The sequence below is a fragment of the Anguilla rostrata genome, chromosome 17, assembly GCF_018555375.3.
Source record: "Anguilla rostrata isolate EN2019 chromosome 17, ASM1855537v3, whole genome shotgun sequence".
NCBI lineage: Eukaryota > Metazoa > Chordata > Actinopteri > Anguilliformes > Anguillidae > Anguilla > Anguilla rostrata.
In genome coordinates, this window is record NC_057949.1 from 24,712,988 (window position 1) to 24,730,359 (window position 17,372).

General features: G+C 49.6%; 1 protein-coding gene across 1 annotated transcript in view; it reads right to left on the minus strand.

The window, feature by feature from the left end:
• The window catches only part of LOC135244088 (dynamin-2-like), a 34,200-nt gene that overhangs the window by 12,880 nt on the left and 3,948 nt on the right, over positions 1 to 17,372 (minus strand). Inside the window, exons 2-12 of the mRNA XM_064316287.1 lie at positions 11,510 to 11,583; positions 10,833 to 10,982; positions 9,777 to 9,980; positions 8,851 to 8,949; positions 8,216 to 8,376; positions 7,761 to 7,844; positions 6,932 to 7,123; positions 6,592 to 6,659; positions 5,214 to 5,352; positions 2,293 to 2,379; positions 1,983 to 2,053 (exon numbers count right to left, since the gene is read on the minus strand). Coding sequence (XP_064172357.1) covers positions 1,983 to 2,053; positions 2,293 to 2,379; positions 5,214 to 5,352; positions 6,592 to 6,659; positions 6,932 to 7,123; positions 7,761 to 7,844; positions 8,216 to 8,376; positions 8,851 to 8,949; positions 9,777 to 9,980; positions 10,833 to 10,982; positions 11,510 to 11,583 — 1,329 coding nt within the window. The remainder of the gene's footprint in view (positions 1 to 1,982; positions 2,054 to 2,292; positions 2,380 to 5,213; positions 5,353 to 6,591; positions 6,660 to 6,931; positions 7,124 to 7,760; positions 7,845 to 8,215; positions 8,377 to 8,850; positions 8,950 to 9,776; positions 9,981 to 10,832; positions 10,983 to 11,509; positions 11,584 to 17,372) is intronic.

A 17,372-nucleotide genomic window follows, 5' to 3' on the forward strand; every position in this document is an offset into this window, starting at 1 on the left:
TTCCTGTTCACTATGATTACACACCAGGTCGACTGGATCTAGTGCCTCGTTTATTATGATGTTTTCGGTAGGTCAAGAACGGCTGGCAGTGCGAACATCAGCTCCATCTGACTACATAACGAGTGCTAAACACAGAGAAGGGCTCCATTTCTGGGGCAGAAGCAGTACTCCTGGACAGACAGTATTGCCTCAGTCACACTCAGAACTGTAACTTCAACAATAAAACAAATTAAAATCACCCCAGGAAAAAGAGAATAAATCTAGTCACATCGCAGGTGTGCAAAAAAATGTAACTTATGGTGTGACAGAAATCAGAGTTGCAGTTACAGTTATGTTTATTGTCACCGTTGTTACCAATCCAACAGCGACTGGGACTTCATACACATTTACACCCGCTATGCTTCACTTCACGAATAAACACGATGCAACTAAAAAGAAAATAAACTAAAAAGCAAAAAACCGAAATTCCAACGCTGGAGCGGAGGGGCGGAGGGGCGGAGGGGCGGAGGGGCGGGGGGGGCAGGGGGGTTCTGGCGGGACGGCCCACCTGTTGTTGGTGTACCCCGGGATGGACCCGTCATCCAGCCTTCTGAAGTCAAGACTGAAAGTGACGTCACAAAAATCGTTTAACCAATCAGGACGGGCTCAGACTCCATGCGCAGAGATGACGATGCAACGTCATACGCATGCCCACGTAAAACTCACAGGCCTTCACAGGCAGCAGGATGTTAAGGGGACTCAACCTCAAGCCATACTGTCAGTCCTTCGGTAGATTCCAAACAAGGGACTGCGCAGTCAGACCTCTGAAACGCTCCAAACGAGCGACTGCGCAGTCAGAGCTCTGAAACGCTCCAAACGAGCGACTGCGCAGACATGCGTGTGCAGTCAGATCTCTTAAACACACCAAACGAGCAACTGCACAGTCAGGGCCCTGAAACACTCCAAACGAGCGACTGCGCAGACAAGAGTGCGCAGTCAGACCTCTGAAACGCTCCAGACGAGCGACTGCGCAGTCAGACCTCTGAAACGCTCCAGACGAGCGACTGCGCAGACAAGCATGCGCAGTCAGGGCTCTGAAACACTCCAAACGGGTTCCTGCTCTTAGCAGAGCGCAGTCAGTCCTTTAGAGAAGCTGGCCAGGCATGCAGAGCGGGTTAAGCTCACAGGGTGAGTAATAATTCTGACTGACGCCTTCTCCTGCCCTCAGGACTTTGGAGAACACTTCCAATTGGCTCCCGCGGGGTTCTCCCACCCCCTAGGGGGCCGGCTGTAACTGATCATTCAGCGCGCTGCCCCACCACATGACACCGAGCAGGACGCCAGCCACGCCCACGTTTGCGGGCGCACACTACGGATTTCAGGAAGCATTAAGGCTCCAGTACACTCCAAACAAAACAGAACTATGCGTTTCGACCAAGAGACGAACAAAAAGACAAAGGTGCTTGGAGTTTGCGCAAGCCCCCAGAGCGAACCGTTCGCAAAAAGTTAGTAAACAGCAGTTTGCAGTCCTCCCCCGGTCTGCAACTGGTTCAAATTATGACCATGGGCGGCGTCACAGTTTAGCATTCTTCTCAGCTCATCTCATCACTGTATTGTTCCATGGCAGTACCATCGCGGTCCTGACCGGAACACTTTTGAGGCCAATACAATCGAACGAAGAGTTTATGAACTTGTGCAACGACACTGCCGTCTTTATGATCGATCACGCAGAAATCGTAAAGACTACGGAATGCGCTCGAATCCCCGGCACAAACTTTCCACAATAGCCGGCTCCGGTAATGGCGGCCTTGTGAACACCGTGCGGGGAGTGCTCCCATTAATCTCGGTTACATCACGATGCTGGGATCAGTGGCGCCCCCTGGGGGACACGCTGTGCACAAACACCCCCATGCTGGAGGTCTGGGGTTTGGGAGGCTGGGGGCCGTGCTGGTTAGGGTGTGGGGTTGGGGGTATGGGGTAGGAGTGTGGGGGAGGGTACATACTTGGCGAAGCCAATGAAATCCTCGTGGTTGGTGTTGATGTAGGACAGCTCAATGTCAATCAGCAGCAGAACCTGCCGAACAGAAAGACAACCGTAGTCACCATCAGTTACCATAGTGATTTACCACACAGCTCACTTATTCCAAACAGACAAATAATGATTCTAATGGTTCCCCATCATCACCCCCCCCCCCAAACAAGCCCCGAATCTCACAGAATTTGTGATCTTGCCCCGTCAATCTCCTCGCCCCACACACCTGCTCCGCGGCCTTGCCCCATCACAGACCCGCCCCCACAAACACACACACACACCTGGTCCTTGGTCTTGCCCTCTCTCTCTCGGACGTAGGTGGTGACAATCCTCTCAGTCTCCTCTCTCAGTCTGGGGTAGGAGCCCAGCTGTGAGCGACACACCAACACAACTGCAGGTACTGCCTCGTTAAACACACACACACACACACACACACACACACACACACACACTACAGACACACCACTAGACACCCACGCACACACAAGCGCGCACACACACACAAACACACACGCACACACTAAAGACACATGCACTAAAGACACACACACATGCTCATACCAGAGAAACCTACACACTACACATGAGGTATTTGCATGCGACCACACACACAATACACACACACACACACACACACTACACACAGCTAAAATTTTGGAAGACAAGGCTGGTCAGCCTGGGATGACTGATGGAAAGACTGTGAAAATGACTGTTACATTAGCATTACAATACTTCAGACTTCCATTTTACACATACATGAAGTGAGAAATGCTTTATATTCCACCACTATAGTCTAAAACCGGTCATCCCAAGCTGCTAAGTGACTTGCGATTCATCCATTTCTGCGTTAGCTAGAGGTGCTAGCAGTGTTAGCCGGGGAGAGGAAACACGAGCAGAGAAAGTCAGCAGGAACTTCACGGGAAATTCACAGGAAGTGTGCAGTCCTACTGTGGTACAGCAGGGGTACAGGGAGAGGACACATCCATTTCCCTGGAGAGAGCAGCTTCCCCTCCCCCTCCCCCTCCCAACTGCGACAGCTTGGGGACGTTCGCCGAAATGGAGGAAAACGAGGACTCTCCTTTTCCTCACAGGTTCGTTTAAGGGCATCCGCGAAACAAACGCTACTAATAATGACGCTATCCCTCGGACGTAACAGGAGAGGTGGGACAAACCACGAGCCACACAGAGACGCTAACCGCTAGACACGCTACGCGTGACCGATGCTGCGACGCAGAGGAGCTACACACAACAAGGCCACCAAGCTACAGAAGCGCTACACATTTTAGCAACGCTAACGCTACAAAGGCTTACGGCTACAGGCACTAAACATTAAAAGAAATGCTAAAACCACAGAGACGATGTGCTAGAGACACTACACACGACAGTGACGCTACGCTACACAGACCTGATGCTAGAGGCCCTAAAGAATTTTAAAAAATTTAAACCACAGAGACGATATGCTAGAGACACTACACACTACAGTGACACTACGCTACACAGACGAGGCACTAGAGGCACTAAAGAGTACAAAGATACTAAACTGCTGAGACGCTATGTTACAGGGGCACTGCACACTAAAGAGCCTACGTAACAGACAAGCTATGCTCCAAATACACCAGTCTTCAGACAGGGTGTGCAACAGAGATTCTACAAAACCGCGAAGCTATGCTAAAAGCTGAAAAAGAAGCCTCTATGCTAGGAAAGCGGAAGTGAAAGATGACGGGGGCGGGGGCGAGGGCGAGGTCGATCGCCAGTTAAGACGCGGGAAGGGTTAGCTGAGGTGCGGGGAAATTTTGAGGCTAATGACACATAACGACAAGGAACAAAAAAAAAAACACAGGGACGCAGGTGGAGGACGCAGGGCAGGAAGGACAAGGTCTTTCTCCTCCACCTCCTCTTCTTTCATTCTCTCTTTTTTTTTGTTCTCCTCAGCTCCTCTTTACCTTGTCGGAGCACTTCCTGACGAGGGCGTTGAGCTCGGACACGACGAGGTCCACGCATTTCAGACTGGGCTCTCTCAGTTTGAGAATCTGCCTTTTTACAATGACCTCGAAGGCCAGGTCGGGCGTAAACAGCCCCGTTCTGGAGAGTTATGGGGGGGGGGGGCATTTTAGGTGAGACGGACGGGGTTGGGAGGAGGGGTTTGGAAGAAGGAAGTGTCAGGTGACAGGTGTAGAGGGAAACAAACAAACAAAAAAAAAGAAGCAGAGTGAAAGGACAGAAAGAGAAAAAAAAGGAGTAGAGAGGAAAAATAAGACAAAGGGTTTTTTGTTTAGTTTAGTCAGTTTTTCCACTCGGCGTCAAGAGTCATAAGCAGAAACACGACGACGAGCGGCAGGGTTCTCCATCCCATAATCTGGAAAAAACCTGAGGGCAGATAGGCAAACGTCGCCCCGGGCAACACTAGTGGGGTTCACTGGGGGAGTTTTGGCTGGTGTTGACGGAGAGACAACAGACGGCTGAACCTGAACAAACAAGCCACGAGGACAAAGCACGGATGACAACAACCCCACCAGAGCAGGTCAGCCAAAACTCCATTTCCCAGAGTGCCGCTCACTTGCCATCTCACTCGTCGCATAAAATAATTAAAGGGCAGAGGAAGCAGCAGCATTCTGGGCTGTTGAAAGCATTGTTGCGTTCAGCAGTGAGCCTAACACCGTTAGCCTCCAGCTGTGTGTTTGGACTCTTCCACAGCAGGCCAGCTCTTTAGTTTCACATCCATAAAGTCTTCACGAGCGCTGGCAGGTGAAGCGGACTGACGGGGCTCCCCATCACAGAGAGCGACAGCACTTCCTTCTGCCAAACTAAGCAAAGCAGACCCAGACAGCAGCCCGCTCAGGTCCTGTTGTAAAGGCCCAGAGCCCGTCCTGCTTCACAGGCCCGGCCTGTCCCAGCTGCCCTCCTGACCGTGGTCAGAGCGCCCCGGTTCAGAACAGAGAGGAGGGGGAGAACCCTGCGGCTCGTCAGCGTGAGACGGGAGGCATCTGGAGAGGAACGCTCGACCGTTGCGAACTGCGGTCCAGTCTCCAGAAACCCCGACACCCAAAACCACAACCACAGCGCGCGCGGGGAGGGGGGGGGGGAACCCTCTGTCTCAAGCAGTCCTCAGCTGGAGCAGGCGAGATTCCGCCACCCCCCGCCCCTGCAGAGCGGACCTGGGACAGCGAGGCTCCAGGGCGCCCCCGGTGGCAGGAGGCAGTACCTTGTTGGTGCACTGCCTGACGGTGTTGATGAGCTCCTGAATGACCAGATCGATGCATTTGAGACACGGCTCTTTCAGCTTAATGACCTGCTTTTTCACTATGGCCTCAAACGCCAGGTCTGGAGTGAACAGCCCCGTTCTGAATGCACATACACACACACACACATACACACACGCACATACACACGCACACACGCACACGCACGCACGCACGCACGCACGCACGCACGCACGCACGCACGCACGCACGCACGCACGCACGCACGCACGCACGCACACGCACACACACGCACACACACGCACACACGCACGAACACGCACGAACAGACACACACACACACGCACGCACGAACACACACACACACACACACACACATATACATGTACAGACAGACCCACACACACAAGAAAAAGCGCACACACACGCACAAACAGACACCCGTACACACACACACACACACGTACATACATACACACAGACAGACAGACACACACACAAACAAGCACACATGGACAGACAGACAGACAGACACAGATGGATGGAAACGCACATAAAACACAAACCCAGAAACACAACACAATGACACCGTTACACAGCCAAGCAGGCAGACAGACAAACACAAATATGTAGACAGATAAGACAGACAGATGGAAAGAAGCACACACACACACACACACACACACACACAACCACAGAGAAGTGGGGATAGTGAGGAAGTTTGGGGATGGGGAGAGAAAGAAAAGAGGAGAGAATGACATGGGTTTAGATTTCACATGCTACAAAAAACAAACTGACACAGTGAGAACAGGTTTGTTGGTTACTGAGTGTTTGTGGACTTCACTGTCAATGGTTGATCCAGACATGCAATAATACTATTTATCAGGGTTACTTTGAGAGACCAGGGGGGTGGGGGGGTGGGGGGGTTGGGGGGGGGCAAAGTCGAGGATACAAAAGAGACAGAGGGGAAAGGGAATGAGGACAAGGCAAAACAAGAGAGCGGGAAAGATGGGGTAGGAGAAATGGGGGGAGAAATGATACAGACAGATTGGTGAACAGCATGCCGGCCTTCAGGGTGTCTGTTACAACTGAGACGTCACAGCAACGTTACCATAACGCTACACAACTGTGACAGAACTCTGCAGTAAAGGTGTTACGGTATAGTGTAATTGTAGCAGGAACACAGTGTGAAGACCTCCCGTAGCAAACATCTTTACAGCAGTGCAATTTCAAACCCTTAAAACGGCAGTTGGTGGAGTTAGAATCGGGCGGGTCCTCCTGCGGCCCTACAGTAGCGTCACAGGCGGTAGCTGTGCGCCGGGGGGGGGGGGGGTGTTTTTGGCGGGGGTGTGTGTAGGCCGGTCGCCGCGCTTCACTTGCCTCACGCCGTGGACGTTCTTGATGGCGTGGCTGATCTCACGCCTCAGCTCCTTCTCATCGAACACAATCTGAGAGAGAGACAGAGAGAGAGAGAGGGAGAGAGGGAGAGAGAGAGGGGGAGAGGGAGAGAGGGAGAGAGAGACAATCGCTTGAGAGGCGCAGGTGAACACGTTTCACAAACACCTGAAGTGCCTGAAATGCCTGAAGGTAAAGCCTGACATTCTGTGACATTTCAAGTCACATTTGGGATTCCAAACTTTATATTCCATACGTCACAAACCATCATGATAAAAAGAGGGGTGGGGCCTGACGGGGCGGGGCCTGGCGGGGCGGGGCGTACCTTGACCAGCTCGAAGGGGAAGCGCTCATGGAAGATGCGGTTGATCCTGGCTCCGCCCGACAGCTCCACGGTGTCCACCTGATCTCCCGAACCTTCGATTCGCTTCTCAAAGTCAACCCCGAACTGCTGCACCATCCTGAAAGCAGCAAATGGTGTGAGTGAGGCTCCACCTCTACTGCCTCTACTGCATCTCTACTGCCTTTACTCCAGCTCCACTGCCTCTACTGCATCTCTACTGCCTCTACTCCACCTCTACTGCCTCTACTCCAGCTCTACTGCCTCTACTGCCTCTACTCCACCTCTACTGCCTCTACTCCAGCTCTACTGCCTCTACTGCCTCTACTCCACCTCTACTGCCTCTACTCCAGCTCTACTGCCTCTACTCCACCTCTACTGCCTCTACTGCATCTCTACTGCCTTTACTCCAGCTCCACTGCCTCTACTGCATCTCTACTGCCTCTACTCCACCTCTACTGCCTCTACTGCAGCTCTACTGCCTCTACTCCACCTCTACTGCCTCTACTCCAGCTCTACTGCCTCTACTGCATGCTCTACTCACTGCTCATCATCTCTACTGCCTTACTCTCACTGCCTCTACTCACTCTACTGCCTTACTCCAGCTCTACTGCCTCTACTGCACTCTACTGCCCTCTACTCCACTCTACTGCCTCTACTCCACTCCAGCCTCTACTCACTTACTAGCGGGCCTCACGTCCTAGCTCTACGCCTTACTCAGGGCTCACTTCCACTCTCTACTGCCTACAGCCCTGCCTTCTCAGAGACGGCTTTGTGCTCTGGCAGCTACTAGCTATCCATCTGTACTCCCCACCTGCTTCTCCAGTAACAGCAGGGCTCTGCAGCTACTGCAGTAGTCACCGGAGTACAGTGGATCACGAGAAGGGTTGGTCAGTTGCGTGAGGAGAGAGCGGGAGCAGGAAGTGAGTGCCAAATAGAGAAAGGGAGAAGAGGGAGGAGGAAGGACGAATGAGGAAGAGAGAGCGAGGTAGAAAGGACGAGAGCCAAGAGAGAGAAGAAAAGGAGAAGAGAGGAGAGAGAGGAAGAGGAGAAAGAGAGAGAGGAGGAGAAAAGGAAAAAGAGGAAGAGAGAGAAGAAGAGAGAGAGAGGGAGAGAGAGAAGGGAAAGAGAGAGAGGAAAAGAGAGAGGGAGAGACAGAAAGAAGAGAGAGATAGAGAGAAAGAAAGAAGAGAGAGATAGAGAGAAAGAAGGAAAAGAGAGAGGGAGAGAAAGAAAGAAGAGAGAGATAGAAAGAAAGAAGAGAGAGACCTGGTTGAGGGTCTTCTGCAGGTGAGGGGTGCCCATGCGCTCGGCCAGGTGTCTGTATCCGGGGTGCGACAGGAAGAACTTCCTCTCCGCAGCCAGCGCCATGCGGATGTCCTTCTTCCCGTCAATGTCCTTCTGACTGCGGTTCACCACCCCGATGTAACCTGCAGGGGGCGCAACACGCCCAGGTTGCTGTGCACGCACGTCCCTGAGACCCATTTACGACCCGTAACTGTGCGCGTGTGCGTGCATGTGTGTGTCTCTGCACAGTGGCAGCTGTGTGTGTGTGTGTGTGTGTGCGCGTGTGTCTGCGTGTAATGGCGTAAGCGCATGGAAGCATTCATAGCGTGCAAGCACGTGTATTGACACGCTATTCCATAAGCATGTGACCAAGTGCATACGCACACGTAAGTGTGGAAGCGTGTGTGCAAACATCCGTAAAAGCACACGCATTTGAGTAACCGTGTGCACCTCTGCGTAGCAGCGAGGCACTTGTGCGCGAGAGCGGGTCAGCAAGCGCAGGTCTGTGAGCGCGTTCGCCTCAGCGCTGTGGAAGTGAGGTAGCACGCAGGTAGCCGTCAGGCGTGTCGGCTCGTGAGCGCGTGCGAGCGCGCGCGTGTGTGTGAGCGTCCACCCACCTCTCCGCAGCGGCAGCAGCTTGTTCTCCAGGATGTCCTTGGCGTCCGTCCCCTCGTCCATCAGGTCCAGCTTGGTGATCACGCCGATGGTTCGCAGCCCTGGCGGAGGTCAAAGGTCAGCCCAAGGACGACAGGGGTCGGACAGTGAAGCCTCTGTTCTCTCAGTCTCTCTCTTTGCCCCAGTGTCTTCCCCTCTTTCTCCCCATCCTCTTTCTCCCATGTCTATAATCCATCTCGTCCCTGCAGTCCTAATCTGACCATGTGCCATAACAACTCAGAACTATCACAAATAACACACGAGGCCAGTAGAAGAACAGAGAATTAACCACTAAGCGCCACTGCAGCCCCTGTACAGCCTTGCCATGAGAAAGAAGCCACAACAAACAGTGGAGGACCACTCCCGTCGCATCAACTGATCCCAAAACTGCCTTCTGGTAGGAGACTAAGGGCCCCATAGGCAAGGAAAACTCAATTTGTCAAAAAAAAATACATTTGTCTGCAATGACTTTGCTCAATCAGAGATCTGGACAGGAAGTGACTTTGCTCAATCAGAGATCTGGACAGGAAGTGACTTTGCTCAATCAGAGATCTGGACAGGAAGTGACTTTGCTCAGTCAGAGATCTGGGCAGGAAGATGGAGCCGACAGTGGCCAGGAGATGCTGTGCAAAGGGCCTTTTGCTTTGGAGTTTGGAGTTTTAATAAAGCTGTGCAGTTTTTAATCAGAGTGCACATCCATCCAGGTATTAGTGCCAGGGTTGAATGTTCAGGTGAAGGAAAATTTCCATTGTGTATCATATATACAATAAGGAGTTCTATTCTATTCTATCCCAACACCCTGTCTTCTCCGCCCTCTCCTACATTAAGCAGTATGCCCTGTACATTTTGCTGTTGATGGGATTTGGGGGGGGTGGGGGGGGGTGCGTACCCTGGGGGTCCACCTCCTTGGCGATCTTCAGGGCGTCGGAGTTGGCCAGGTCGGTGTTGGCGGGCGTGACAGCCAGGATGAGGCAGCTCTCCTTGGTGATGAACTGCAGCAGCATGTCTCTGATCTGGTGCTCGATGTCCACAGGCTGGTCCCCCACCGCCACCTTCGTCATCCCCGGCAGGTCGATCAGGGTCAGGTTCAGCACTGCCAGAGCGAGGGAGGGAGGGACGGGGCGGGGTTACACAGAGAGAGGGAGGCAGGGAGTTGGGTTTCACAGACAGAGGGAGAGAGAGGGTAATGTTACACAGAGAGAAAAACAGAGTGAGAGAAAGGGAGAGGGAGTGGATAATGTTACAGAAAGAGAGAGAGAAACAGAACAGTGGGGGAAGAGTGTGGGTAAGAAAGAATAAGAGAGAGAGAGAGAGAGAGAGCGGATAATGTTACCAATGGAGGAGGAAGGAGAGCGAGGGAAGTGGGAGAGATAAAGTAATATGACACAATGAGCATGTATTTAATGAGCATGTGATCTGAAGTGTGTTAGCGTTTGGGGAGTACACTCTCAGGTTTAGGGGTGGGAGATGTATGGTGTGTGGTAGTGTACGTGGGGTCATTAGGTTGAGGGATGGGTGTGTGTAGGTGTAGTGTGTGTAGGGTAGGTGTTACCGTGTGGGGAGTACACTCTCAGGTTGATGGGGATGGGTGTGTGTAAGGTGTAATGTGTGTGTAGTGGGTAGTGTGTTACCGTGTGGGGAGTACACTCTCAGGTTGATGGGGATGGGTGTGTGTAAGGTGTAATGTGTGTGTAGGGTAGTGTGTTACCGTGTGGGGAGTACACTCTCAGGTTGGTAGGGATGGGTGTGTGTAAGGTGTAATGTGTGTGTAGCGGGTAGTGTGTTACCGTGTGGGGAGTACACTCTCAGGTTGATGGGGATGGGTGTGTGTAAGGTGTAATGTGTGTGTAGTGGGTAGTGTGCTACCGTGTGGGGAGTACACTCTCAGGTTGATGGGGATGGGTGTGTGTAAGGTGTAATGTGTGTGTAGCGGGTAGTGTGTTACCGTTTGGGGAGTACACTCTCAGGTTGATGGGGATGGGGGAGATGCCCTTATTGCTTCCAGTGATTCTGTCCGTCTCCGCCTCGATTTCCGCCCGCACCTCATCAAAATCCACGAACTTCCGCCCCTTACAATGCAGGAACTCAGCATATTCTATTGAGAGAGAGTGCGATAGAGAGACATAAAGAGAAACAAAACAAAAGACATTTTTCAAATTAACCCAAGTAGTAAGAACAAACGCAAATGCAATTGTGTGTGTGTGCTGTTTTTCATTTTGTATTAATGCATGAGATGGTATGAGAGAGAGACAGAAGAAAATAGACTGTTGAAAGGGCCAGGTGATTAGAGTCACTGTGTGATTGGTTACTCAGGTGATTAGTCACTGTGTGATTGGTTACTCCACGGGATTAGTCACTGTGATTGGTTACTCCAGGAGATTAGTCACGGTGTGATTGGTTACTCCAGGGGATTAGTCACGGTGTGATTGGTTACTCCAGGTGATGAGTCACACAGGGACTTATAACCTGGAGTATCCAATCACACTCTAATGTCCCTGTGTGATTGGATACTTCAGGTGATAGGTCCCCGTGTGACTCCAGGTGATGAGTCACTGTGTAATTGGTTACTCCGGGTGATTAGTTCTCTGGTGATCACAGTTACTCCGGGTGACCGCTACCCACCTGCTTTATTGTTGACCAGCTGAAGGATGAGCGGCCTTCGTGTGACGATGCCTGACCCTCGAGGAAGGAAGTCCCTGAAAAAGAGTGAGAGTGAGAGTGACTGAGTGAAGCAGAGAACGAGAGCGGCATCCCTGCGCACACCACACAAGCTCTTCACCAGCACCGGTTCTACATTCATTCACAATTCACTGTGTATGACCAAGGAGTAACGCAGGAAGAAAACTAAACACTCAAACGTTGCTTATTCCTGTGCTATTGATTCAGTTATGCAGAGCTACCCCAAGATTTAAAAAAGAAATTAATAAGCAAAGCTAATAAACACTTTGCCTCCTGGGGGAAAAAAAAAAAATATTTAAAAAAAAAAATTTGGAAACAATTACAATTATAATCATCCCCGCCGGATGAATTTCAAACTAATGCAAAACAGAGCCAGACAAATGTGCCTTTTAAGTTTTGAACAATCAAATAATAATATTCAGCGATGTTGTGTAATTAAGAGCGTGGTTTAACATTTTAATGAAATCCAGAATGAAGGCCACTCCACTCGTCAGGGACAGACCTCGTCACTTCCTGCGCTGCTGGTAATGTGTCACACGGTCACCGGCGGTCACAGACGCAATTACTGTGACTGAAGCGTTTAGCTCCTGTACAGGACAGGATCGCTGAGGCCTGAGGCCTGCCAGTTTTTTTACTTTTTTTTTTTTAACTGAGCATTGCCATGTTTTCTTCTGGACCTGTTATCTCTAATGTTATCTCTAGCAAGCCAGCTAGCTATGTTAGGTAGCTAGATGGCTGAAGTCAAGTACTCGGGTTGAGTGGGCGGGGTTGATGACGCAGGAGGAGACTTCTTTGATTGCAAGAATAGGACCACAGCAAGGAAAAAAAAAGAAGTCCTGCATAGTATGCCAATATGCAAATCAACACACTTGCTAAAAAGCTTGCTAAAAGAATGTCTCAAAATAGACAACGGTTTTCCATTAAAATTCATATTTTACTCTGGTTTTTGCGAAGCAAATTTTTACTTTAAGTTATTTTTAATAACCTGGGCGGCAAGCTTTGATATGATACGCTGAATGTGGAAAACTTTATTTGCACTTTTCAGGCCTACAGCTTGTTAACTCCTTTGGAGATGGAACGACTAACATCATGCCTGAGAATGACTTGTAGCACCCACATGTTGTATGGATATTTGCATTCAGTGTTTAGCATGCTATGGAAACCATTAGTGAACATGAATACATCCTACATGTGCACTAAATCACGTATGACAGACAGCCCTGGTAACATTTATTCAATGCAATGCAAATAAACACCAGCAAGTATCTGGCTCAAAGTGTGACCTTTTCTTTCATTCCATTATGATACAAGAGATTGCCGAAACAAAACCACATTGTCACTGCTCCTACTTTCCTCACATATGGACATAAATCCCCTTCCCTCCACAACAAAAAGAAATGGAAAAAAAAATTCTATGGTAACGGAATAACATTAAACAGTTTCTAAAATACATATGTGAGTGATTATAGGAATTCTGGGCCTACAATTCACAGAGAAATATGATGCTTAGCCTATATATTCATCCATCATTAACTTCCTTTGCTGGAAGGTTCATCCAGGCCTACTTTCATATTTTTGGGCAAAATCCATAGGCCCGACTTCAACTTAATTTTTAAGGAATGACCGAGCTTAAAAAAACACTAACCAAATACATATTCTGAGAGCATACACATTTACCTTCAATTTGACAGAAAATTTGATCCGGCACCATGATTTTAAAATATGGGTCATCGGGACAACCTCTGCATGGAATTGTCTGACATGCTTTCTTATTAATCTGACAGATCATCACCGCAAATAACATGTCTGTGCCCCCAGGCTTTCCCATCATACGGCTGGCTAACCTGGCGCGGGGGTGCAGACGGGCGGGCTAAAGTAGGCGGGGCTGTGGGGTCAGACCCCGCCTCTCATCGAGCAGTGGAAAGGCGGAGGGCTGCTGCGATCCAGCAGGGTGGTGTGATTGAAAGGAAAAGCGCTGGGTGTCCTGGTCATGGAATATCTTGAAAATCATCCAGTATCCTACCCCTCCATTCAGCATCCAGTATCCTACCCCACCATACAGCATCCATTATCCTACCCCACCATACAGCATCCATTATCCTACCCCACCATACAGCATCCATTATCCTACCCCACCATACAGTTTCTATGGACAAAGGTCCAGTTACATGACTCACAACTTCTGACCCTATACATTCAATTGGACACATATGTCCTCACATACATGTGCGTGCACACACGCACGTACACACACACACACACACACACACACATAGACAGGATGATTCATGTTCATTATTTATGTGCTGTAAATGATTGAAGAGGTGAAAAGAATATCACTTCATTTATTAAACATTCACACTGTACCTCTCTCACTCACACACACATACACTAACACACATTGTCTCTCACTCACACAAACTCTCATACACCTTCTCATTCTCGCTCGCAAAATCACACATACACAGACACACACTCACCACACAGAAATGTTTTGCAAACAACTGCTAATCTGTAGCTTAGCTACAGCTTTGCAACTGCAATAATGATTTTTTTTCTACAGGGTTGTTCCAACTTCTTATACGAAAAAAATGTATCAATACATTTCGCAATACATACTTGCTGTCAAGAACACAAACACACGCATTCACGATGTCAAACACACACTCGCTTACTCACACACACGCACACTCTTAAGAAGCATATTCCTCTGAATGGTGAGAGCATCCCAGCATTGCCATGACACCCAGAGTTGTAAAATCCCTTTCCATAACTTCATTAATGCACCACTGCTTTTTCAAACCCTACTCACGCTCTGTATTTCTATTGCGAGGCTACGTGGCGCTACATTTGTGCTGTTGTCATCCCAGCTAATTTAATTACAAAATATAATTGAGCACAAGTTAATTGCTATGGGGGAGCAGCAATTAATCATTAATCGCACTAGCACTTTAATTGGGCTGCGTTCTTCTTTGTCGGAGCTGAAGACTCTTGGGGCACATCGGGAAGGACACACAAGCACTGGCGTCTCATAAGGAATTTAACAGCTACTCACCATTAAAGGAGTACCATGGTGGTTGAATGTGACACTTCCCAGTTGTCTTCAGGCAACAACAAAACAAATGTGCATAATTTTTTTATTCTTCAGTCATTTCAATGTACTTTAAAACATATTTTTCTAAGCCTAAATTTCCCACGATAAAAATTCACCCGAACCGTCTGGGCGTGGTAATGAGAACTGTCAGTTAGCTATGATTGACAGACCGTGCCCCGTTACCATAGCTAGCCCCATGATAAGCGCTATTTTTGGGAGACTGAATTTTCACAAGCTAGCTAGCTTAGTAGTATATCAAGTATCGATAGATAGCTAAAGTAAGGACGTTGACTTATATCCAATTATAATTTTTGCTATCTAGCTAGCCAAGTTAAGATAAAAGCACAACTATAACGTCCTCATAAAAGCAAACTAGCAAGCTAACGTTATCGATAACATTGCCTTATGAAAGCGAACCTCCTAGCTAGCTAACGTTAGCTAGCTAGCTAAATGAATTTAACCAGAAATAATCTAAAGCCACTCTAATTTAAGTGAACCTAACGTTAGTCAAATATTTGCATTGTCTGAACAACAGGACGGTGTTTTCTTGTCAGATTTCTTTACGGGGCGTGGAAATGGGAGTGGTTACTGTATTCGTGACGTAGAAAAATGACAACTTTCTCAACCGGTTGAAAATAGGACGATGAATTTAAAACGCATATTTCTCCAAAAATACAGAACGGACATATTTAATACTTTGCTCATTGTGTTTCTTCAATGCCTCTTGTGCAAATAGCACATAAAACCGAGAAAGTGTGAAAATCACCATGGTACTCCTTTAAAGCACTTACATCATCCCGTTAAATTTTCACTGTTTTTGGTGCATTTTTTTTTTAATTTTTTTTTTAAGAAACCTAAGAGGCACACCTCGCGTACGCATGCTGGACAGAGAGAGAGGGTTTCTGGAATTTACCGAGCTGTGAGGAAGAGCGAGAGGCGCTATTTCAACCCGTTAGCCGCAAACAACAGAATGGCGACAAGTGCCGATAAACTGCCAGGCAGATGACTTTGTGTTTCAGTGTGCGCTTGGGTAACCTCACAGAGCACTGTGACTGTGACCTGCAGTTTCAGTGTGCGCTTGGGTAACCTCACAGAGCACTGTGACTGTGACCTGCAGTCTCAGTGTGCGCTTGGGTAACCTCACAGAGCACTGTGACTGTGACCTGCAGTTTCAGTGTGCGCTTGGGTAACCTCACAGAGCACTGTGACCTGCAGTTTCAGTGTGCGCTTGGTAACCTCACAGAGCACTGTGACTGTGACCTGCAGTTTCAGTGGGCGCTTGGGTAACCTCACAGAGCACTGTGACCTGCAGTTTCAGTGTGCGCTTGGGTAACCTCACAGAGCACTGTGACCTGCAGTTTCAGTGTGCGCTTGGGCAACCTCACAGAGCACTGTGACTGTGACCTGCAGTCTCAGTGTGCGCTTGGGCAACCTCACAGAGCACTGTGACTGTGACCTGCAGTCTCAGTGTGCGCTTGGGCAACCTCACAGAGCACTGTGACTGTGACCTGCAGTTTCAGTGTGCGCTTGGGTAACCTCACAGAGCACTGTGACTGTGACCTGCAGTCTCAGTGGGCGCTTGGGTAACCTCACAGAGCACTGTGACTGTGACCTGCAGTTTCAGTGTGTGCTTGGGTAACCTCACAGAGCACTGTGACTGTGACCTGCAGTTTCAGTGGGAGCTTGGGTAACCTCACAGAGGGCTCAGTGACTGTGACCTGCAGTCTCAGTGTGCGCTTGGGTAACCTCACAGAGCACTGTGACTGTGACCTGCAGTTTCAGTGTGCGCTTGGGAAACCTCACAGAGCACTGTGACTGTGACCATCAGTTTCAGTGTGCGCTTGGGTAACCTCACAGAGCACTGTGACTGTGACCTGCAGTTTCAGTGTGCGCTTGGTAACCTCAAAGAGCACTGTGACTGTGACCTGCAGTCTCAGTGTGCGCTTGGGTAACCTCACAGAGCACTGTGACTGTGACCTGCAGTTTCAGTGTGCGCTTGGGTAACCTCACAGAGCACTGTGACTGTGACCTGCAGTCTCAGTGTGCGCTTGGGTAACCTCACAGAGCACTGTGACTGTGACCTGCAGTTTCAGTGTGCGCTTGGGTAACCTCACAGAGCACTGTGACTGTGACCTGCAGTCTCAGTGTGCGCTTGGGTAACCTCACAGAGCACTGTGACTGTGACCTGCAGTCTCAGTGTGCGCTTGGGTAACCTCACAGAGCACTGTGACTGTGACCTGCAGTTTCAGTGTGCGCTTGGGTAACCTCACAGAGCACTGTGACTGTGACCTGCAGTTTCAGTGGGCGCTTGGGTAACCACACAGAGAACTCAGTGACTGACTGAGAGCAGTGCAGTGCTAAGACATACTGCAGAACGGTTGCAGGCTAACGGACTTTATGTGTGTCAGGTTGACTGGCAGGGCCTTGGCCTGCAAGTGTACTAGAGGCTTGCTAGGGTGTGCGGTGAATCCAAACAGAGAACAGAGAGCAAGAGAGAGAACTACTGCCTGACCCACAGCCATCAGATTACAGACACGCCCAAACACATCTGTACTTTACGATACAAGCTCCATATCCAGCATGGCATCACCACTGGGACAGCTCTCCGCGCACGTGTATACACACACACACTCTCCCTCTCTTACACACACACACACACACACACAGACAGACAGACAGACACACGTAAACACACATACACACACAGAGACA